General features: G+C 39.5%; 2 protein-coding genes across 3 annotated transcripts; one reads left to right on the plus strand and one right to left on the minus strand.

Moving 5' to 3' along the window:
• Positions 1-715: 715 nt before the first annotated feature.
• LOC118812398 (aldo-keto reductase family 1 member D1-like) lies at positions 716-4833 on the minus strand. Its single transcript, XM_036577394.1, has 9 exons — positions 4597-4833; positions 4285-4452; positions 3987-4103; positions 3786-3863; positions 3324-3446; positions 2879-2988; positions 1910-2075; positions 1751-1833; positions 716-1248 (listed from the first exon to the last, which is right to left on the minus strand). Exons 1-9 carry the CDS (start codon positions 4687-4689, stop codon positions 1206-1208), a joined length of 981 nt encoding a protein of 326 aa, XP_036433287.1. The 5' UTR covers positions 4690-4833; the 3' UTR covers positions 716-1205.
• A 4136-nt stretch (positions 4834-8969) lies between these two features.
• On the plus strand, positions 8970-21099 carry trim24 (tripartite motif containing 24). 2 transcript variants are annotated; one of them, XM_036577396.1, is made up of 18 exons: positions 8970-9829; positions 10926-11044; positions 12057-12204; positions 12320-12452; positions 12560-12676; positions 12823-12937; positions 13025-13171; positions 13266-13380; positions 14042-14433; positions 14735-14869; positions 14991-15108; positions 15730-15787; positions 15912-16047; positions 16760-16998; positions 19272-19404; positions 19516-19590; positions 19817-19972; positions 20284-21099. In XM_036577396.1, exons 1-18 carry the CDS (start codon positions 9544-9546, stop codon positions 20629-20631), a joined length of 2970 nt encoding a protein of 989 aa, XP_036433289.1. In that variant the 5' UTR covers positions 8970-9543; the 3' UTR covers positions 20632-21099. The 2 variants fall into 2 exon arrangements, with proteins under 2 accessions (XP_036433289.1, XP_036433288.1); XM_036577395.1 differs by having other exon boundaries at positions 8971-9829; positions 14735-14893.
• Positions 21100-23413: the final 2314 nt, after the last annotated feature.

Here is a 23413-nt window from a genome sequence, read left to right on the forward strand (position 1 = left end):
AAGTGGAATGGACGACTTCCGTCAACAAACCCTGAAATCAACTAACAACGTAAATCGGCGTGTGATTAAATAATCACATATTTAAAAAAATAAACAAACATTTATTACATTTATTTTAAAAATGTGCCCATGACAAGAGTAATTATAGTCTATTTTGTGTTAAATTCGAACGAATAATGTTGTATTTGACGCGCAGACCTCCGTGAAAGGTGCACTAGCGCCACCTGCTGTGTTGGCGTGAGAGACAAAGAGTTTTCCAACCTCTCAAAGAAAACCTCTTGCAGATTTACAGTCCCGTTTCAGTTTAATATATTAGGACATTCAGCGGAGTACAGTAATATGTCATCAAGAACGGCCCGTCCACATCCGTATAGAGAAGGATATTAAAGTAGGGCTGCAGTTTTCAAACCCCTCATTACAAAGACGAAAGCACAGTTTCAGAGTTTAGTGGTGTGAAAGCCATCAGCACTGGTCCACAGAGATGTGGAAATAGGCGATATGGTCAGGTGAGTCATCCTGGATGGAGAAAACCTCAAATGATGGAAGGACTTTCCATTCCTCAGTATAGTTCCATATAATTGTACTATGTACTGTCCTAAATTGTACTATGTGTTTGTACTAAAACTATGCCAAAGCTCTATTTGGTGATATATAGAACCATACACAGCACCAAAGAACCATTTAAACATGAAATGATTCTATACAGAACACATGGTTCAGAATATAACCATTACCTTTATTAAAGAAGCCTTTAAGAACCATCTTTTTTAAGAATGTAGACTAAGATACTTTATCGTTGTTACTAATGTCTCTGGAATGGGTCAAATGGGCCAAATAAGGTGTGACCAGTAGTGCATACCAGTGATGAAACATCCTCTTCCCTATTCTGTAAAATGAATTCTTATTCTCTCTCTCCCCACACATTTCCAGAAAAATTACCTCTCTCTTTTTTCACAAAAAAGAAACTGAATCAAATGATTTCTTATACATAAATTAAATGCACAAATAACCAGCCTTGAATGACTGAACCAATAAAGGGGTTGCAAAGTGTGAGTGGGGAAAAAAATCTTTTGCCATTGCAAATGTTACAGTATCTTTACAAATTATACATTACAGATACAGAACAGAATCACTTTAATAAAAAAAACAGATGTCAAGTAAATAATAGTGTTTTTTTGATCAATTTGCTGCCCAAATAAAAAAACCTAATAGTCATCATGGAATGGGTATTCAGGATGATCTCTCCACCTTCAAAAAGAAAGAATGATCAATCTCTACACGGTAGAGAAGACTTCACAGTAGACTGCACAGTTTAGTATTTCCTCTGCTTAAATGTGTCAAAGTACTCACAATGGGGCTGATTATTAACCAAACAATTGATTCACGTATCAGTACAGGGAAAAGACTAATATGCATCACCTTTGTCCCACAAGCACTGAAAACGTATGCTTTGCAGGAATGCTGTAGTGTTTTTCAACCTTATCTCTATCAGCTGCATCTGCCGTGTATGGCTGATTGCCACAGACAATAATTTCCCTGTATAAAACAACAAGGCACCTGCCCATTGGCTTCTATTATAAATCTGTCTTGATTCAGCGAGATCTCAGTTCTTTTACTAAGTACAGGGAACATTGAAATTACTGTCTGAAGTAATTGATGGTATGTTACAGACACAGCAGATTGGGATTAGGTTGAAAAATGCTGGAGTCTTCCTTTAATGAGCAGACAGCTGTCCATATCTGTTACTTACATGAGCAGCTCCACAAATCGGACGTTTTTGTTCAGGCCCTCGATCGCCTTCATGTCATCATCGGTTAAAGAGAAGTCAAATATCTACGAAAACAATAAATCCATGTGAGAATTAAAGAGTTTTAGAGCGTACATCAGTGAGCTCTGACAGCATACAAACCTCAAAGTTTTCTTTAATGCGCTTCAGACTGAAGCTCTTGGGAATGACAACCACGCCTCGCTGGACATTGAATCTCAGGGCCACCTGCGCTGTAGTCTTCTTATACTTGTTGGCAATGGATATCAGAAGCTCATCCTCCAGCAGAGGAGGACTTTTTAAATTCACCCTGGAAAAAAGGACAAAGAAGAACAACATTACTGTATAGCCTGAAGTGAGCTATAGGCTGGTCATTGTTTGTTAATTAGGCAAAAAAATGTTCCAAGATAACTTGGAATAAAATCTTCCCATTAAAGAAGAATTCCACAGCTTAACAATTACACTGTTAAAATGTGGACAAAGTATTTCAGAGTGGTTTGATATGAAATACTACAATCACACAGTTAGAATTGTTCACATGGGTTGTGATAGGAACCAGGTTTGTGAAGCATTTAAGGCCTCAAAAAGCTTTGTCACAGAAACGTATTCCATAAAATGGTTACAAATGTCTTATTATACTGTTTATTTACTACACTATTTATTGCCTTATTGTTGTATTATAGTTCTGTAATAGGGTTTTGGCCTTTAACACGTTCATGATGGAGAGGTACATACAGGGCGTTGCAAGATAACATAGTCCCCAAAGAAAACTTCTTTTGTATTTACCACTACTTTGCAATCATCAACAATGCAAATATAAACTCAGAAGACGTGTAGGTTCATTCATCATTTTTGATGTCAAATAAAATGGCTATATTTGCATTGCAGACATCATGACCTGGTTCTTATCAGCACCACTGTAAAAAAAATCTGAGTTGACATGTTTCTACATCAAAACACTCTGAATGCCTTTGTTTACATCTCAATGAATGAATTATGCAGAATGGTGAAAATCACCTTCAATATGCACTGAAGAGCATTTTTGTTCTATGTAGTTACCATTTGGAGCTATACAGACAATATGTGTATAAAGGGTAAAAGAACATTTTATACCAGGATGGATCTCTGGATGTTCCTAGTGGACTGTATCCAACAATGATGATGTCATTCTTCTTACAAAATTCCATCATTTTAGGCTGAGTGAAGTATGGGTGGCATTCAATCTATAGTTAAAAACAAGTTAACCACAAATAGTTATTCTTTATTGCAGCCATATTAACAGATATTAAGCAACAAACAAACAATAAAAGGATTCCACACTTTATTAACCCGTTAACGTCCTAGGTATCCTTTGGACCGTATGTTCTCTGAGCTGTGGCATTTTTCCTTATCACACTAAATGTAATTAGCCATTAATAAGTTATTTCTTCATGTAACAATGCTTTTGGCTGTTGGATTATATTACAAAATTATGTTTTATTTTAACAACAGTCTATGTTCTTCCCAACATGCATTACTGTCATATGGATATGTTAGTTATCACACTACAAAGGATTACCTGGTTTGTTGCCGGTTTGTGCTTTAGACCTGGCTTATTCAGGATCAGCTCCAGTTGCCTCTTGTTGAAGTTAGACACTCCAAGAGATTTGGTCAGACCTGCGTCTTTACAGGCTTCTAAGGCCTGAGGATGGAAAAAATGAACAAAGAAAAAAAACATTTTGGGTACAGGGTCTTTTTTTTGACCATGGGTTACAATAAAGTGCCATGAACTACACTTCAATAAAGTGCTTAAAATGCTCCAAAGATCACTTTGACCTTTGAAAACAGGTCAAGAAGAGCACATTGTACAGGTTAGACCACACCTTCAGTGTGGAAATAGCTTGTCATACCTTGCTCTTTGTCTCTTATGTCAAGGCCACTAACAAAATAATAAATAGGTACTTCTTTGGACCCATTTTTACTGTGCCGACAGAGTAAAAAATCAGTTACCTAAATTAAAAAAATTAAGACGTTTACTGACCTCCCATGTAGCACAAAGGTCTGTGTCATGGTACACGTACTTCCCATTCTCATCTTTTGGATAGAAGACGTCTCCTGGCTAAAGGAATTGGATGAATTCATACACAGTTCATTCACATACAACTTAAATATCTGCAAAAATGTATTATATATTCCATTTGCATATAATTTGCACTGGAATTAATTGTGATCAGGACAAGACCTTGAAAGCCAGGGGCAGTTCAATGATGTAGAGGTCCACATAGTCCAGCTGCAGGGTTTTGAGAGTTCGCTCTAGTGCCGGCCTTACAAGTTCTGGAGGGTGGAAAGTGTTCCATAGCTGCCGTAGAAAAGAAAGAATACCAAATCTGTTGGTAGATTATATCTTACTGAAGAGAATTCAGTAATATACTGCAGTAGCTTCATATACAACGCAGTGAAGATTAACTTCTCAGCCTTGACATCTGCTACTATATAACAATTCACCAATGGCTGATTATACCTTAAAGGAATGCTGTTACCTTTCCACAGTAGAAAATGTCCTCTCTCTTGACAGTTCCATCAGCAATTTTGTCTCGGATGGCTTGGCCTACTTCATGCTCATTGAAATACACTAAAGCCCCGTCAATATGCCTGTATCCAACATCAATGGCATACTTCACTGATTCATATGCTGTTCCTTTTGGAGTCTATAATAAAATAATATTATATTGTAACACATAAATGGACTCGTTGGATCTTATATCATTTCACTACTAAGTGCAGATAGATTTTTTTTTAATTAAATAGTAGTTATTAGGAATTGCATTTTTATGAAATATATTGCTTCTTACCGTCCTAGGATCTCCATAGGTCCCAATCCCCATGAGAGGGATTTTGAACCCATCACTCAGGGTGACTGAGTGGCTCTTAGCTGTCAATGCCATGTTTCTTTTGATCCTTCTCTTGTTCTTTCCACAGATTAGCAAGTCATGCAAGGAAGAATCACCTACTGCTGTAAGGAGAAACCAGTTCAGCAAAGACACCCACCTCGACAAAGGTCTTGCGGAGCTGCACAAGTTAATCAGTAATGATCATACTGCTCCATTTACCGCCCTATCGTTAATCCCCAAGTATGAGTGCCCCCTGGTGGCTATTCAGTCTCTGCATGGCAATCCAAACCCCTCATTTCTCATCAAAGTGATGTGGTGATTTTTTAAATAAGACGTAGCCATGAACTGCTATATTGTAATATATATACTATAACATATATAATATACTATAATAATATAATATACTATATTGCTGAGAAAAAAAAAAAACAAACATCACAGACCAGCAAGCATTTCATGCTGGGTAGGTTCTAGTTTAGCTGATCACCCCAGCATGGTCATGGTTGACCAGCATACGAGACTCAAAACCCAAAATATGCTGGTTTTGCTGGTGACCAGCCCCATGGTCTGTGCTGGTTTTTCTAGCAGGGGAGGCCATGAAATACACTGAGGCCAAAAGTTAAGTTTGTCCTAAGTTGCTTAAATATATTATGCTGTGGTTAAGTTTTATTTTAAAATAATCACCATGGCACCCTATTGTGGAGCTGTCCCTAGAAATGTCCCTGTTTTTAACTGTGACACACCTGAAAGTCCGAAGAAAGACTTCTGTGGGCTGTGCAATGAAGTAAGCTCAGAAACCTTGGGTTTCAGTATGATAGCCAGCTTCACTGAACATAACGGTTACACGTTGGGTTAATTGGTGTCACGACGTGGGTTCACAACTCGTTAAGTTTATCCAGGTTTTTCGCAGCAACTCTTGTGGGTGAAGGGCTAATTTGCTGAAAAAACTGGAGATGAAGCCGACTAAAGCTGTATATCTCTCAGCATACGAATAAGCAGTGATGATATCGTGCTTTGAAGATTGTAAAGCCGTAACTACCACAAAAAGCCGTGTATAGATAACTTAAAGCCAAGTTAAACTCAAGACCCACGACACCATCCTATTTGGCCCGCAAAAGTATTTTAATGTTCTATTAATATTAGCCCATTTCACAATAGACTACACTACAGTCCCCAGCATGCACTGCAGCGTGCACTCCGACTCTCCTCCCCCAACAACAGTCTATGGGACAGCGGTTACACCTCAGTTCTACACAGTTCCACACTAGTCGTATCACCAAACAACTAACTGCAGTTCAGCCAATATAAAAACTTAACGTTAGCTCAGCAACTCAGAAATTGAGCCCAAGTATTAATGAACTCGTAGAGCCCCGCTGGTGACATCCCATATAAATAAAAATCATACGTGACCACGCCTTATTAACGCATGCAAACGAGGTCCTAAGGCGTGGCCACGACTTATTAAGGCGTGGGAATGAGATAATTAAGCCATGGCCACAACTTAGTAAGCCATGGGAACAAGATCACACTTTAGGATCTTGTTCCCATGCCTTACTAAGCCGTGGCCACGCATTAGGATCTCGTTCCTACGCCTTAATAAGTCGTGGCCACAAAATATTATCTTGTTCCCATGCGTTACTAAGTCATGGCCACGCATTATTTTTATTTATACAGGATGTCACCAGCAGGGCTCTGTAAGTTCCAGCAAAAACAATGTCAAATAGCTTTAAGACTGAGCTCCTGGGGACAATTACATTTTGAATATCTCAAGAATTCATGTAATATTCCAAGTGTACGGAGCCCCGCTGGTGACATCCCATATAAATAAAAATAATGCATGGCCATGACTTAGTAAGGCGAGGGAACAAGATAATTATGTCGTGGCCACAACTTATTAAGGCGTGGGAACGAAATCCTAATGCGTGGTCACAACTTAGTAAGGCATGGGAACGAGATCATGGCCACAACTTAATTATCGCATTTCCACGCCTTACTAAGTCGTGGCCACGCCTTAGGATCTCGTTCCCACGCATTAATAAGGCCACACCTTATTAATTTAAATGGGATGTCACCAGCAGGGCTCCGTACAAGTGCCTATATTCTAGCATCAAAGTTTTTGCGTATTTTGAATAAACAATGAAATGAATATTAAAACAACTAACTACTAATTGTCATTAATAACTGCAGATGCAATCCCAATAGCCCTGGGTGGTCTTGGCAGCAGATCAAGACAAGATATAGAAATATAATATAAAGTGGTAAGTATGCCCTCTGCCATAATGTTGATTGCCTTGCTGATTGCTTTGCCTATGACTATATGCTCTGATATAGAAGAAAAGAAAACCTAGCGATGGCCCTCCACCTCTTGAATATACTGAAGCAGAAGAAATGGCCTGAAGCAACAATCAGTGCCGCTGTTTAATTGAGTTACCCTTAAAACAGGGAAAAACAGGGAAATTTTAACCCATCCATGCAGTGAAACACCCACATAAATACTAGTGAATGTGCACACACATTAAAGGGCAGTGAGCACAATTGCCCAGATCGGTGGACAGCCCTATCCATGGCACCCAGGGAGCAGCTGGGGGTCAGATGCCTTGCTCAAGGGCACTTCAGTTGTTCAATTCATACTGTTGGCTCAGAAAATTGAGCCGGCGACCTTCTGGTCACAAGGCTGGTTCCCTGACCTCCAGGTGGCTCCAGCATCTGCAAGACTTTGGTAGAAGGTTAGTACATGCGGACTAGAATAACCCTTTCTGGTGCTATATAGAACCATTTTCTTTACTAAATAACCCTTGAAGAATCTTTTTTAAGAGTGTACTATCATCATTACTACTAATAATAATGATAACAGCTTATAATTCTTATAATAATTGTTTTTTGATAATAATAATAATAATAATAATAATAGTAATAATGATGATGATGATGATGCAATCTATTATTTAATTTTTATTCTACCTCCTCCAACCAATAAATGAAGTTTTCCAGGTAGAAGCTTTTCAGCTGACTCATGTCACTTCCTTTTAAACAAGCATTTAAACCCACAGAAGGAGACAGAAAAGGCGGAGTGATAAAGTGCACTTTCATTCAGCTGCAGTGCAGTGTAGCCTAAAAGCATGAGACAAAACCAAATCAGTGTTCTTATTTTGCCTTTATTTTCTGTGTGTATTGGTTTAAATAAATAATGTTACTAGTAATATCGTAAATAAAGTCAACTATACTCAGTAGCTTAATGCACAAGGCAAGTTAACCTTGAAATTGATGGAGTAAAAATGGCTCTCATGCTACAATGGAATACATACAATCAACATTTGAATGACGGACACTTATTCAAAAACTTACTTTTTACACTCCAGACTGTTAAAATAATCATAAATACAATAAATGTACAAATGCTCCATTCATTTTACAGATTCTCTCCTTTTAAGATTTTTCTAGACTGTAAACAAAGCTGTGCTTCTGAAGTTAATCTAAGATTCCAGATGCTAATCTTGCTTTTCAAAAGAAGTTTCTGCATCTGTCTCTTCTCTCATGGAAAAAGATCATTAGAAGCATTAGGATTAAAACCTGATGGATTTGCTTTCTAATAACAATTGGCTCAATGGTTACCATTAGAGACTACTAGATGTAGAACACGGTAATCTAGGGATGAAAAGCAGGGGTGGGGTTATGGGACTTAAATCGTACTAACAGGTGATGGGGTGATAGGTAGGCTGTCTGATTTGTATCCATCAGTTTGAAGAGTCATTTCACCATGCAGAGAACCATTTAAGCATGAAATGGTGCTATGTATAACAAATGGTTCTAAACTGCCATTACTAAAGAATACTTGGAGAACCGTCATTTTAAGTGTGTAAGACAGTGCACGAGTACTACAGGTTATTATAAGACCACAGTACTACAGGAAAATGCAGACGAAATATTCGAGATTATTACTGAAGCACTATACAGCACTAGAGGTGAGCGACATGGCACAAATATGACCTCACAATATTTTAAGACATTTTCATAATGCATCAATAGGTATAGTTTTTCTGTTTGTTAAGGTGGAACAGACAAAAAAGAACCAGCACTGCCATATTTAAAACCTTTTTTAATGATTTTAATTCACAGTTTCACATAATGTGCTTCACTAAGATCAGATGAACAGGGCTAGTTATTCTCTCTTTGTAATAAAACCTACAGTTGAATACTGTTTTTGAAGTCTGGCCACCTTAGCTTAGAGGCTCCATTCAAATAACAGTCACGTCAATGCAAATCCTGAAACCCGCACCGTGGGTTATTATTACCGCTGGTCTTTTAGGTTCAAGCTCTTTTGAACAGCAACAAGCCAGGACTGACTTGACTACATCGACATTTTCCCACTCCTTGAGCAATGAGTAGGAAAACGCGTTTTACAAGAACGGACGGAGTTGGATCCTTATCGCTTTCCGTAGTCGTGCTAGGGCTAGGGAGGCCTCGCCACATCTTTTAGCGAGCAGCGATAAACAAATCGTCCTAAAATGATACTAATATTCTTTCGGTCAGAATCGTTACTGTACAGGTAAACTGAAAGGAATTTATACATCTAGTGTTTACAGTTAACTTTCTCATAGACTTGTCTAACGGGTCCAGTCCGTTGTTAATAATTTCGGTGTGTCACGGTCCGTCTGTATAAACAGTGAGTGTTTACAGTGTTTACTGCTAATACTAATACAGGCTTCCTCTTTGTGAAGCGGTAGAAATGTACGAGTCTTCTCTTTTTGTGGTAAAATAAGCTTGCTAGAAGGAAATCCCACCATGGTTTCAGTATGCTTTTGATGAATGCGAGCCGAAGCGTCGTTTTCCTTGTTCCTATGCACTTTTAATGTCCGTGAGGATCGTACAGATAAGCTAATTTGGTGGCGATAGCTTGTGATTGGGAACATGGATGAGAGTGGAGAAAAGATCGAATCGGACGACATCGTCATCATTGTGGAAAATGAGGCGGAGAGCAAACCGATCCAGGAGGCGAACGAGAAGGAGGAGGGCAGCCAGAGCCTACTGGACATCTGTCCCCTGTGTAAGCTCAGTTTCCACAGCAGGGAGCCCAAACTCCTGCCTTGCCTTCACTCCTTCTGCAAAAGGTGTCTGCCTTCACCGTCGAGGAACCTCTTATATGGCGAGCAGGGGGCCAACCTCCAGATGCCAGCTGAGGGCCAAACCAAGCCCCGTACGTATCACTCATTTATTTGTTTTCCAGGCCCTTATTAAAAAAATGTATGATAATACTACAGGAGTTTCTACACGGTTCCTGTAAGAATCTTATAGTTAATTCAGATAATTACTGTAGTTTAGAAAACACACTTCTTTTTTAGAAACCATGAGTTCTGTATAGAACAATTTCATGCTTAAATAGTTCTGTGCATGCTGACATTGTTCTTCAGATTGATGGAGAATGTGTTGTCAATAGTTCTATATTGCACCAAAAAGAGTCTGCTATTGTTACGATGTCAAGCTGGTAACAAGAGAAGAACCCTTTTTGGTTCTATATAGAGCCACATACAACACATTCTCCATCAGTTTGAAGAATCATTTCACCATGCAGAGAACCATTTAAGTGTGAAATGGTGCTATGTATAACAAATGGTTCTAAATTGCCATTACTAAAGAATACTTGGAGAACCGTCATTTTAAGTGTGTAACAGTACTACAAAGAGTACTACAGGTACCACAGTACTACAGGAAATGCAGACGAAATATTCTAGATTATTACTGAAGCATTATACAGCACTAGAGGTGAGCGATATGGCACAAATATGACCTCACAACTTTTTCATAATGCATCAATAGGTATAGTTTTTCTGTTTGTTAAGGTGGAACAGACAAAAAAGAACCAGCACTGCCATATTAAAAACTTTTTTTAATGATTTTAATTCACAGTTTCACATAATGTGCCTTACTAAGATCAGATGGACAGGGCTAGTTATTCTCTCTTTGTAATAAAACCTACAGTTGAGTAATATTTGTGAAGGTTCTGATGACCGCCCCTCCCAGTATGCTCAGAGAAGCCTATTTGGATGAGATGTAAATTCTCATGAAAGGAAGAAATATTGTCACATTGCCCACCCCTTTATAGCACTACAAAAATCACAACATTTCCTATATTACTGCAGTTATTTTTTGCTGTAGTGCTTTAGTAATTGATGGCTGCCTGTTGGGATTTCATACTTGATTATAGCTAAGCTGGATGATCCTTAAGCATAACGTAGTAATTTTGGTATTGTGCAATGTGAAGTCCCTAACTGGTTCTTCTTTCATTTTCACAGTGAACGTGATCAGATGTCCAGTTTGTCATCAGGAGTGCATGGAAGTTGAGGTCTTGGACAACTTCTTTGCCAAAGATACAATGGAGGTGCCCAGCAGCACAGTAGAGAAGACCAGTCAGGTGCTGAAATACACTCAGTGATGTCTGAGATTTAGCCCCTTATATGGTCAGCTTTAGTGGATTCCTTCCAGTGACTCATCAGATGTTGGTATCTTTATGAGCCAATAAAGATTAGATAATAAAATTATGAAGGGAAAATTGGGCTTTTTCATAGCCACCTTTTTATTGGACAGCTTTTTGGTTTTAAGCAGTGCTTTACAGGTGCAGCATTAATATGTACAATGCAGTGAGATTGTATTGGGTGCAGCTTGGTACAAGGGACTTGCTGAATGGGACAGGCAGATATCAAATTTATCACTGGCAGTAAACACTGAGACATAACATGTGGACCATATAAATGGCCCTCAGATAGAGCTGGGTATCGCTATTATTATTTGTTTTAATAGGAATACCAATACTGATCCCTTAATTTGGAAATTCCTGAATACATACTTTTTAAAATCCTTTTAAAATTACAAACCAAAATGGGTGTTGCTTAAACCAGAAATGAGTGTGAGGTGCTGGAAGTTTGTATGTTTACTGCCCACAACAGATTGTAGACTAAGCAAGAAGTATTGACATAAATAGCATGTATATGGAATAGCGATGCAAATTTTGACAAATTCTTTGGACTGATAATTGACCGCAAACAAAAACGACCCAAGAAAATATCGAACACAGCACTGCGTTTTATATAAATAGGGCTTTAGGCTTTATTGAATGATAAAATGCTGCCTATCCTAACAGAAATGAAAGTAACTTAAGGTAATCCACTTACATCTACCACATACTATTAACCCAAGTTAACAAACATATATGGCCCTGACTGTGAGTAGCTTGAGGTTCACATGCATAGCGAATCAATCAACAGTTAAGCAGTTAATCATTCATATCCCTAGTATGGAATTTAATTTAAACTGTCAGTCAACAGTCCAGGTTTTGGAAAAGCATGCTTATTGGTTCACAGAGTTGGAATCAACTTCATTTTATTGTGTTATTGTTCTTGTTACATTGGTCCTCCTTTTGCTTTCAGCTATGTGTGAGCTGCGATGACAACACAGAGGCAACTGGTTTCTGTGTGGAATGTGTGGAGTTTCTGTGTGTCACCTGCATTGAGGCTCATCAACGTGTGAAGTTCACCAGGGATCATAATATCAGGCAGATAGAGGAGATGTCTTCAGGTGGCCTCTCTTTACACGAATATATAGAATGAACCATATACTATGAGGCTTTTAAGACTTTGCAATCTGTTCGCAGCTTTCTTTTAAAAATGCTGTAAAATCCTTTTTGTTATAGAGGCAATGGGTGCTTCCACACAGAAGCCTGTTTTCTGTGATATCCACAAGCAAGAGCCTTTGAAGCTGTTTTGTGAAACTTGTGACCGCCTCACCTGCAGAGACTGCCAGCTGCTTAAACACAAGGACCACAAGTAATCAATTAACTACAGTACCCTTTTGTCATTTCATTTGTCTTTACAGTTTGTGCTAGTTTAAACCCAGGCAAAACATGAAACCGTTGACTTGCTCCATCTTACAGTTATCAGTTTCTGGAGGATGCATATAGGAACCACAGGGAACACCTGGAGAAGATGACAAGCCAGCTTCAAGAAAAAAGGAAAGCCATTGGGGAAGTGTCAGACGCCATAAACAGCGGGTAATGTACACTGCCAGAGTGCATCTGTGTGCACTGAAAAAGAATGAGCACCACAGAAATTTTACATTTTCACCCATATGAAGTTTTTTGATTTTTCTTCTCAGTCATACGAAACAGTCATACTTAATTTATTCTTTTTTCTACAGTCTTCAGCAAGTGGATGAAAACCGCAAGGCTGTCGCCAATGAAATTAAAAAAGCTATCTGCAATCTGATCATGGAAATAAACAGAAAAGGGAAGATCTTAATCAACCAACTTGAGGTACTGTTTATGCATATTTATCATAAACAGTAATAATAGGGCCATATGAAAGGTTGTTTTAACATATGGTCCTTTTTGTTTACTTAGGCACTGACAAAAGATCATGAAACGGTACTAAAGAAACAGCAAGAAGACATCTCCTCCCTCACCAAACATCTCGATCATGTAATCAACTTCACAAAATGGGCAACAGCCAGTAATAGTGGCACTGCACTGCTGTACTGTAAACGGCTGGTAAGTGTCCTGCTTGGTCAGGCATGGCACTTGATGTTGATTATGCTGTTACTGATGTTTCTGATGTGCCCTTCTTCGTTTTCTCTGTTTTCAGATCATGTATCAAATCCAATACCTCATGCGGGCAAAGTGCAACACTTCTTATGTTCCTCAGAGTTCAGTTCGCTTCCAGTGTCGATCTGCGTTTTGGGCTTCAAATGTTGACCTTGGTAAGACCTTGGAATCACTGATAGTGTTAAAAAATAATATCAATATCAAAAATCAGATTTACACAATGACTGCTTTCGGGTTAAGGGGAATAATCAGCTCTTGTCTGAAACCGAAGTTCACACACACTGGGCCAGTTACCATAACCTAAAAAACATAAAAAGCTTACAATAAATAAAACAGATTACACAAAAAGAAAAACTTTTAATAAATTTATTACAGTATTAGGCTGCAGTATGTGCCACAAAATCCAGCGCCCCTAACAACAAAGAATTGTTAGTCATCCAAGTCATAGCCAGGGTGGGTATCCTCACAGCAGGAAGGGCCAAGGTCGTTTCTATGTGGAGTTTGCATGTTCTCCCCGTGTCTGTGTGGTTTTCCTCTGGGTATTGGGGTTTCCTCCCACAGTCCAAAGACATGCAGGCAGGCCAATTGGACATGCTAAATTGCCCCTAGTTGTGAGTGTGTATGTATGGTGACCTGTCCAGGGTGTGTCCTGTCTTCCGCCTGATGACCGCTGGGATAGGCTCCAGCACCCCGCCACGACCCAGAAGGATAAGTGGTTTAGAAAGTGTGTGTGTGTGTGTGTGTGTGTGTGTGTGTGTATTCTACGCCAGTAAATAATGAGCTCTTCTGTAATTTTTTTTTCCCGTTACCCCTCAGGTTCTCTAATGGTAGAGAAAACCTCCCGCCAGCCAAGTGGTCCACAACCATTCCCTTTCCAGCAAATGCACCCTGGTCCCAGACCTGAGGGGCCTTCAGGACCCTTCCCGGGGCCACAGTCTCAGCAGCAGGAGAGGCAGAGCACGCTTGCTCAGCTTCAGATGCAGGTGGAGAAGCTCGCCCAGCACCCAAACCGCCACATGTCACCCAGTCACTGGTCGTGTTGTATGCGCCCCCCGGGCCAGCAACCTCCTAACAGACCAATGCAGGGAGGCTCCCCTTCACAAACACTGCTGCCTAACATGTCCCAACAGGGCTGGAGGTACGGCGCCCCACACATGAATAGAGCGAGTCCCCCGTCTATGCTCCAGAACTCAGGCCTCCCCCAACAGGTACTGACGTGTGGCAGTGCTCAAGAAATTTGTAGCTACATTCACATTACAGGGCTGAAGTAGTACAGTTTTAGCGAGCAGTGACTACCTTGATGTGCATATTCCTTCACTGCACATGTGAATTCACCCCAACACTTACAAACACGATTATGAACCTTATAAGGCTTATAATGTGAATGTAGCCTTTGTGTTCATGTTTTTGATTCTGCAATATACATGAAATGGCTTATGCTTGTTTGTGCTGTGCACAACTCTCAAAATTTTCAGTCAAAACTAAATAATAGTCTTTCTTTTTCCTTAGACTTTGAGGGGTCTTATCACCAATTCTAGTTTCCCTCCCAAACCCATGGACGTGCTGCAGGGAACATCTCGCTATTCCCAGAACGCACCTGTTTCAGTTTCTGGCCCTCACCAGTCACAGGCCTCTCTCCTTCAGGTAGGAAGGCCATCCACTCTTCAGGTCAGTGTTCTATACAACTTGTATTCGGTTCATTTGCTGAAGTTCATGTGTTAAGAAACTGTGTACTAACTTATGTACTGTTTATGTGTGTTTGCAGCGAAACATGATAGAAGCTCCATACCTCAGCAGGAGGAGTGAGCCTGGTGGCCCATCCATTTCTGCTCCTAGACCCAGTTATCCTCCCAATGTTCTCCCCACAGTCACAGACAGAGCTGGTGTGTATTATGGGAAGATATTTGTAGAATATTGCATGTTTTTCTTGCTTGTTATTGGTTGTGTGTTTTCTTTTTCATTGCCATATTAAAGTGGCACTACGTGCGGTCTTAATGTTTATGGCTCAAATGCAAAATCAGCATTGGACTGATGAAGATATGATGACAAAATTAGATAATTCACTTACATGCTTGGAGGATACATCCTTTGCCTTGGAGATCTCTTTGAATACTCTTTCAACGTGCTTGCAATCATCAGATTCATCCATTCAGGGAAGGAGTCTGAAATACAACCTATGTTAGAAATGTGTTCTTCTGCACGTTGCATATATATATATATATATATATATATATATATGTATGTTGTGTGTGTGTGTGTGTGTGTGTGTCTAAACAACATGAGTTGGTATGTGTTTGCCTATGCCATTTCACATCAGACCTCTCTGAGTGGCTTTATTTACATCTGAAGGACTGAATTATGCAGTAATTTTGAAATTGCCTTTAAATCATGAAACATTAAAAGTTGCTTCTGCATTTTGACCTGTAGTGTGTAATGTGCAGCATAGTCTAAATGTACTGTGTACATATGCTATAATGGAGATTTTCTCTACTTTTTGCTTTTAGCTCCAGGAAAACAGATATCTCCCATGTCTGCTGCTACCTCCTCAGAAGTGAAGACAGGGTAAATCTACTTCTGCTCTTGATCTACATGCTGCTTTCCTGCTTCAAGCACTTCAGATCTTGCTGCCTTGTCACTTTGTCCTTGGCATCGTTCCAACTGTGTTTTTGAACTTTCTCAATTTAAGGACTGGTCCCTGGAAGCGTTCTGAGCCTCCACAGAGTGGGTCATCAAGCCTCACTTCTAAGAGAAGGCGAAAATCATCCCCAGGCCCTGTCATTGTCATCAAGGATGAGCCAGAGGATGATGATGAAGTTCGCTTTGTAAGCATTTATGCTGCGTTGGCATGCTGTTGTGTAATGTTCTACCGAGGTCTAATGAATCAAATGTAGGGATGCCCTGCATTTTTGCACTTAATCCTGTGTCGAGGCTTTGAGTATCTGTGGATCCTGAATTTCAGTCAGATATTTATATTGAAGGTAATTGAGCCGCATAGCATGCACTTCGCATTAAAAGTGGGGAAAAAAAAATCTGATTTAAATGCTAAAATGAAATGTCTTTTAGTGTGAGCATAGTATGTCACACTGAACAGTGATATTTTGGACTACTTTTTTCAAACAACTATTAGTGTGTTGTGAATATACCACTTGAATAATTAACACATGCCAAGCGCTCTTTCCTGTCGGCTGCGAATGTGTTCTTATTGATAAGTGTGCAGTAACAATGCACTCCTTTTATATGCTCCATTTTAACCCTGTTTTAACACTGGCATTGCTGGTATTTCTAGTGGCTGTTGGGCTGTTTTCATTCTCCACAATGCAGATAGCAAGTTGTGGAATGTTACCTTTACAACAGTGGCCTAAATGAAGTGCAGTGGAATAAAATATCCTTAACAAAGAACTGGAACAGGCTTCATATACCAGATACCAATCTGCTACAATATGCCTTGATAGCTCTGATGCCAGTCTTCTGCACAGAATCAGGACTTCCTAATCAAATGCCTTGATTTTATAGTCAGTGCTTGTTGTTTACCAGGTTAAAACCACTTCAAAAGCCAGTCTTCCAGACAGCACAGGTGTGCAGTCTCAAACCCCACAGCAGGAGTCTCCTCCAGGAGGGGAGCAGCAGACAGATAGGACCCCTGAGCCAGAGGAGGACCCCAATGAGGACTGGTGTGCTGTGTGCCAGAATGGAGGAGAGCTGCTTTGCTGTGACAAATGTCCCAAAGTCTTCCATCTCAGCTGTCATATTCCCAGTCTTTCTGCATCTCCTAGGTATGCACATCTCTTTCACTCAGGTTTAAGGAGCTATTAACGCTCAAGTAGCATTTGCATACATCATTAGAAGGGACAAAACTATATGTTTAGTCATGGATGGCGTGTATATGAAGTAAAAAGCTCAAAACCATATTAAACACACCCTACATAAGTAATCGCGACAGGCAAAAAAATTGCTAGTGTGCTAAAGAATATCGAGATGAAGGCTCATCTTACATGAACTATAAACAGAAAGTACACTTAAAGAATCTCTGTTTACAATTCTTTTGAAGACTATACTTAACCCAAACCTGAGAAATGAGATGTTTGTCTGGATCCTACAGTACTGTGCCAAAGCCCCACTTTGTGTTTAATTTCCAGTCAAAACAGTGATTAAGTACTAGTACAGAAAATTACACAGAGCAACTAAAAAGAATGTGGCATTTTTCTGTATTAAATGTGTCTGCCCTTTGGCTTTCATTCCTTTTGGAAGCCTTGCTTTCAAGAAATCTGCAGGGATATTTTTCCACAAATCCAAATTTCATTCCTAGAAGTTGTGAAGAAAAAATGCCACCGATCCAAGTAATCCCAAATACATTCAGTGACGTCGAGGTCTGGATTTTTTTTTTTCTTTTTTTTCTTTTGACTTTCTTCTTGCTTTTACTTGTGGATTATCTTATATCTCAGCTGGAAATTAAATAAATGTAAGATGGTCTCTGACTTTTGCGAAGTTCTGTACTTTTGAGAGTAAAAGTTTTTCAACTGGCTATTAGTAGTGGGCCGTATGGCCTAAAGTTGATATCAAGATATAATTAACATTTTTGGTGGTTTCTTTATACGCCAATGACCCAAAACAATATGATCATGAACATTATGTTTAATACATTGTTGGTCCTCAGCGTGCCACCAAAACAGCTCCAACTCACAGGTATGGAGTCCGCAAGACCTCTGAAGGTGTTCTGTGGTATCTGGCACAAACACACAAAGTCAGCAGCAGATCCTTTCAATTCTGTAAGTTGTTAGATGGAGCTGCTGTGGATCACAGAAACACCTTAAACTGTTCATCACATTCCTCAGACCTTCCCTGAACTGTGTGTGCACTGTGGCAGGGCGCATTATCCTGCTGAAAGAGGCCACTGCTGTCGGGAAATATCACTGCCATCAGGGAATATCACTGGCTTTACCTGGTCCGCTACAATGTTTAGGCAGGTGGCACATGTCCAACTGACATCCACATGAATGCCCAGACCCATAGTTTCCTAGCAGAACGTTGCCCAGTGCATCACACTCCTCCATACATCCTGAATCTTGGTGCCAACGCTTCCGCAGATAAATGGCGCACTCGTACCTGGCCGTCCATGTGATGTAAAAGAGAACAGGACTTATCAGACGAGGCGACCTTCTTCTGTTGCACCAAGGTCCAGTTACAACGCTTTCGTTCCGTTTTGTAGCCGCTTTCGGCAATGGGCTTGTGTTAGCAGACTCTGGTCTGCGGCTACGCAGCCCCATACATAGCAGGTTGTGGTGCGCTATGTGTTGTGATACATTCCTCCTGTAACCACTGTTAAACATTTCTATGACTTGTGCCACAGTAGCCTTTCTGCCATTCGGACCAGAGGGATAGCTTTCATTGCCCTTGTGCCTTGATGAGCTTTGGGCACCCAACACCCCGTTGCAGGGTTGTAGTTTACTTTCAGTACTGTTGTTGGGAGCACCCCACAAGTCTTGCCATTTCAGAAATACTCCCAATCGTGTGTCTGTTGGCTCATGTCGGAGTTGCTCAAGTCTTCACGACTGCCCATTTCTCCCACATCTCGCAGGTTGAAGCACTGTTTGCTTACCGTCTAATATATACCAGACCTTGACATACACCGTTGTTATGAGATAATCACTGTTATTCTCTTCATCTGCGTGTGGTCATAATGTTTTGGCTCATCGGTGTATATCTGTGTGTGTGTGTGTGTGCGCAAATTAAATGTGTTGTACGTTTTAGATGCTAAAGTAAACCTATTTTAATAGGTAGTAGCTTCTTATTTTGGGTTGTCCCAAAATTTTCAACAACTAAAATAAATCTGAAATATTTTATTGTGCAAAATAGTATAAACAAAGCTTTATGCTTTAAGCTTTTTTTTTTTTAAAAATACTTTATGACATTCTTGCGGACATATTTTAACCAGTATACAGCCCTCTACCACTGGCTTTACATTAAATTCCAGCAGTCTCAGCATCTGGAGTATGTTGAGCTTCTTTTCATCACCAACTTATGATCTTTTGTGTTTTTGTGTCTGCAGTGGTGAGTGGTACTGCACGTTCTGTCGTGACCTTAACTTGCCCGAAATGGAGTATGACGTTGAATGCGGTGGGGATTTGAAAAATGTGAAGCAGGATCCTGATTCGGATACCTTCACAGCTGTGGATAGACGAGTATGGTCTCCCTTTTTTTTGTAATCTGTGTTTGAGTTTTAAGGAGAATTGAATTATTTGGTGTACCTGTAGAACCCTGGTCTCTTCACTGCATTCTCATTTCTCAAACAGAAATGTGAGAGACTGTTACTCCGAATCTACTGCAATGAACTCAGTACTGATTTCCAGGAGCCTGTAACGCCATCAGTAAGTTGGTCCAACTCAATCTTATGATATTCTAGAATTTACACTTGAAACTTTACTTTCAGACCTTCATAATGTTTGTTGGTCCAGAGAGCAAAGACATTGTAAAAATTCAAATTTAGAAGCTGTCAGTCACATGCAGTTTTTAGGTGATCTTAAAGGTTTGTGGACCAAGTGAAAGTGTGAGAAGTGTTTTTTAAACTAATGGGAATATCTTTGTAATTTCTAGTCCATGCCAGAATATAATGAGATTATAAAAACACCAATGGACCTGTCAATGGTAAGGAGCAAGCTGGAGTGCAAGCAGAACCCAGGCTACAGGAGTACTGAGGACTTTGTAGCAGATATGAGACTTATTTTCAAAAACTGTGCCATTTTTCACAAGGTAAGACAAAAACTAAAACTACTTGGGGTGATCTATGTACTTCTGCTGAGATTGTATTTAGCTGCATTAAACTTTAAATTCAACATTGTATCAGATTTTTGCTTCTGCTGTAGTTCATTAAGCAACTATCCATTATTTTTATAAGCAATGAACTCATCCGCTATTATTTGATTAATTAAGCTCACTTTTGTTTTTCCTATAGTCTCCAACTAATAATGAACTTGATGAATTGTTGCAGCTCTGCGTCAGGATGATAATCATTTGGAGCTGAATCATTGATGTAGTGTGTTTGTGTGCGTGTGCTATTTCAGGAGGACACTGAGATGTCCAGTGTAGGTGCTAATCTCGAGAGCTTTTTTGAAGAGCAGCTGAAACTCCTGTATCCAGACCGGACCTTCCCTGATGTGAAGGAGGAGAAAGCTGCTGTAGAACCGGAACCTCCGCAAACAGCTCCAGAACCATCACCAAAATCAACCTTGCCAGATGCCCCTGCAGCAGAGGAGACTGTGGAACCCCCAGCTGAAGCCCCTTCTGAGGCAGAACCCCAGAGTGAAGAACAGCCTGTGGAGAACAGCGAAAGCTCAGAGAAACCACTGGAGAACTGCAACCCTGAGAATGCAACTGAAGAGAAAAATGAGAGTAAAGATCAAGAGGGCTGATCAGGCTGTCTGAAAAAGCACCATCCTTTTCAGAGTGGAGAGATGTTTTCTCTCTCTCTCCCTCTTTCTCCATCTGTTTGCCTTGGGCAGGAAATTTCAACTCCCAAGAACTTGATACCTGGAGTTCAGTGTATGAATTTTGCAATAATATTGTATACAAAGTCATGGTAAAGAGCAATACAGCTCCTTAGGAAATGTAAATTAGTCTCAATAAATGCTGATGTAAAAAAGTACATGGAATTATGTTGATGAATACAAAATGTAGACAGTGGAAGGAACTGCATCATTTCAACTATGACACCAACTACACAACTGCTTACAGTGTCTATGCTTAAAATATTGTTTCTTCTCCAAAACATGAAAAATTAGAATTGTTTTAGTTATATTTATTTGTGTTTTGTTTTCATTTTAATGTGATGAAGTGTTCTTGACAAGAACACCCTTAGAAATAAATTTCCATCAACTGTAGAGCGTCATATAGTGTGTTATTTTGATCCAGACAGTAGGGTTGTGGAATCAGTTGCAATGGGACTCTAGGTATAAAAGCACAAAGCCTCATTCTTTGTTCCTCATTTCTCTGGACGCAGGCAGGCGTTCTTGGTGAATTCTCACAAAGAATGAGGAAGTTCTCATAGATGGTGCAATGTAGCAGAAGTGTGACTTGATATAAATCAAAAATGTAACTGTCACTTAGACTGTTACTAAACTGTTACTGTCAACTGTATTAGTAACTGAGTACTGATTGTGTAAATTGGGATGAGTTTGTCATCGGACTGTTTTGTACTGTAAGAGAGACCAGTTGGGATTCTTGAAGTACGCCTTAGATGCAGATTGCGGACTAAAAATGTAACACATCCTCTAAAGGGAACAAACTTAAATATGCCATTTTTCTGCATGTTTTAGTGCAAAATTTCTGTTTATTTGCTGAGTTCAACACATACAGCGATCAGGCGTAACATTATGAGCACCTCCTTGTTTCTGCGCTCATTGTCCATTTTATCAGCTCCACTTACTAACTAGGTGCACTTTATAGTTCTACATTTACAGACTGTAGTCCATCTGTTTCTCTGCATACTTTGTTAGCCCCCTTTTACCCTGTTCTTCAGTGGTTAGGACCCCCATGGACCCTCACAGAGCAGGTACTATTTGGGTGGTGGATCATTCTCAGCACTGCAGTAACACTGATGTGGTGGTGGTGTGTTAGTGTGTGTTGAGCTCGTCTGAGTGGATCAGACACAGCAGTGCTGCTGGAGTTTTTAAACATTGTGTCCACTCACTGTCCACTCTATTAGACACTCCTACCTTGTCAGTCCACCTTCCAAATGTAAAGTCAGAGACGATAGCTAATCTGCTGCTGCACAGTTTGTGTTGGTCATCCTCTAGTCCTTCATCAGTGGTCACAGGATGCTGCCCACAGGACGTTGTTGGTTGAATATTTTTGGTTTGTGGATTATTCTCAGTCCAGCAGTGACGCTGAAGTGTTCAAAAACTCCAGCAGCACTGCTGTGTCTGATCCACTCAGACCTTACTGCAGTGCTGAAAATGATCCACCACCCAAATAGTACCTGCTCTGTGAGGGTCCATGGGGGTCCTGACCACTGAAGAACAGGGTAAAAGGAGGCTAGCAAAGTATGCAGAGAAACAGATGGACTACAGTCTGTAATTGTAGAACTACAAAGTGCACCTATATAGTAAGTGGAGCTGATAAAATGGACAATGAGCGTAGAAACAAGGAGGTGGTTATAATGTTACGCTTGATCGGTGTGTGTGTATGTATGTGTATATATATATATATATATATATATATATATATATATATATATATATATATATATATATACACACACACACACACACACACACACACACACACACATATATATATATATATATATATATATATATATATATATATATATATATATATATATATTTTCTTTTATGTTAAATTGAGCAAATAAACAGCATTTGTGTGATAGTTCAGCAGTGGGTTCTCTGTACAGGATTTTAATTTGGATTTTAAACAGATGTTAATTTATTTTCACTTACATGAAATGTCATTTGACCGGGGCTCACAAACTTTGCATACGACGGTGTCTGTAGAGAGTTACAAATGCAGTAAAATAAGAATAAAATTCTGACATTTTAGAAATATTGGTCAAATCTAAACACCTCTTAAATGCTGTTTTTTTTAAGCAAATATCTGCCGATAGTGATATTATGATGTCGCTGTGCATCTCTAATGTTAATGAAGTAATTGAGTTTAATCAAGTTAGAGGTGTTTCTTGATATGAGCAGCCTAAGTAGTTTTTAGGGCCACCCAGCCACCAGTTTATTTATTTATTTTAATTTTACAATTCCTGCATATACTTATTTATTGTTTTGTTGTGTCTAGCTTAGCATTTTTAAAAACCCGTACACACATATGTATATATATATGTATATGTGGATGACATTACAAAAACAATTTTTCGCTTCTTGGTGTCCATACGTGGACTGTATGGAATGGGGAGTCAGCTATACTTTTTTAAACCTTTAGCAATAATTGCATACTACATTAAATACTTTTACTTCAATAAAGCTAAGATAAGGGCCCTTTAACACCTTGTCTTTGGGAAGAAAGATCGACTAAGATATGCTTAATGTAATTACCACTTTTAAAGTTGGGGGTCTGTTTTTTGTTTTTGTACTCACAGCTTTGCAAATGTAATCAAGCACTGAGTGGATAATGCTGATAAGGCTTGCAGGAGAGAGAGACAGAGAGAGACCGACTGAGAGTGTC

Source organism: Colossoma macropomum, unplaced genomic scaffold, assembly GCF_904425465.1.
Source record: "Colossoma macropomum unplaced genomic scaffold, Colossoma_macropomum, whole genome shotgun sequence".
Classification (NCBI taxonomy): Eukaryota; Metazoa; Chordata; class Actinopteri; order Characiformes; family Serrasalmidae; genus Colossoma; species Colossoma macropomum.

Coding starts and splice junctions, on each gene's coding strand:
- trim24 (XM_036577395.1), top strand. CDS start 9,544: ATGGATGAGAGTGGAGAAAAGATCGAATCGGACGACATCGTCATCATT. Junction 9,830..10,925: donor TGAGGGCCAAACCAAGCCCC/GTACGTATCACT, acceptor TCATTTTCACAG/TGAACGTGATCAGATGTCCA. Junction 19,973..20,283: donor ACTGTGCCATTTTTCACAAG/GTAAGACAAAAA, acceptor GTGCTATTTCAG/GAGGACACTGAGATGTCCAG.
- LOC118812398 (XM_036577394.1), bottom strand. CDS start 4,689: ATGGCATTGACAGCTAAGAGCCACTCAGTCACCCTGAGTGATGGGTTC. Junction 4,104..4,284: donor ACATTTTCTACTGTGGAAAG/GTAACAGCATTC, acceptor TTTCTACGGCAG/CTATGGAACACTTTCCACCC. Junction 3,864..3,986: donor AACTGCCCCTGGCTTTCAAG/GTCTTGTCCTGA, acceptor CAATTCCTTTAG/CCAGGAGACGTCTTCTATCC.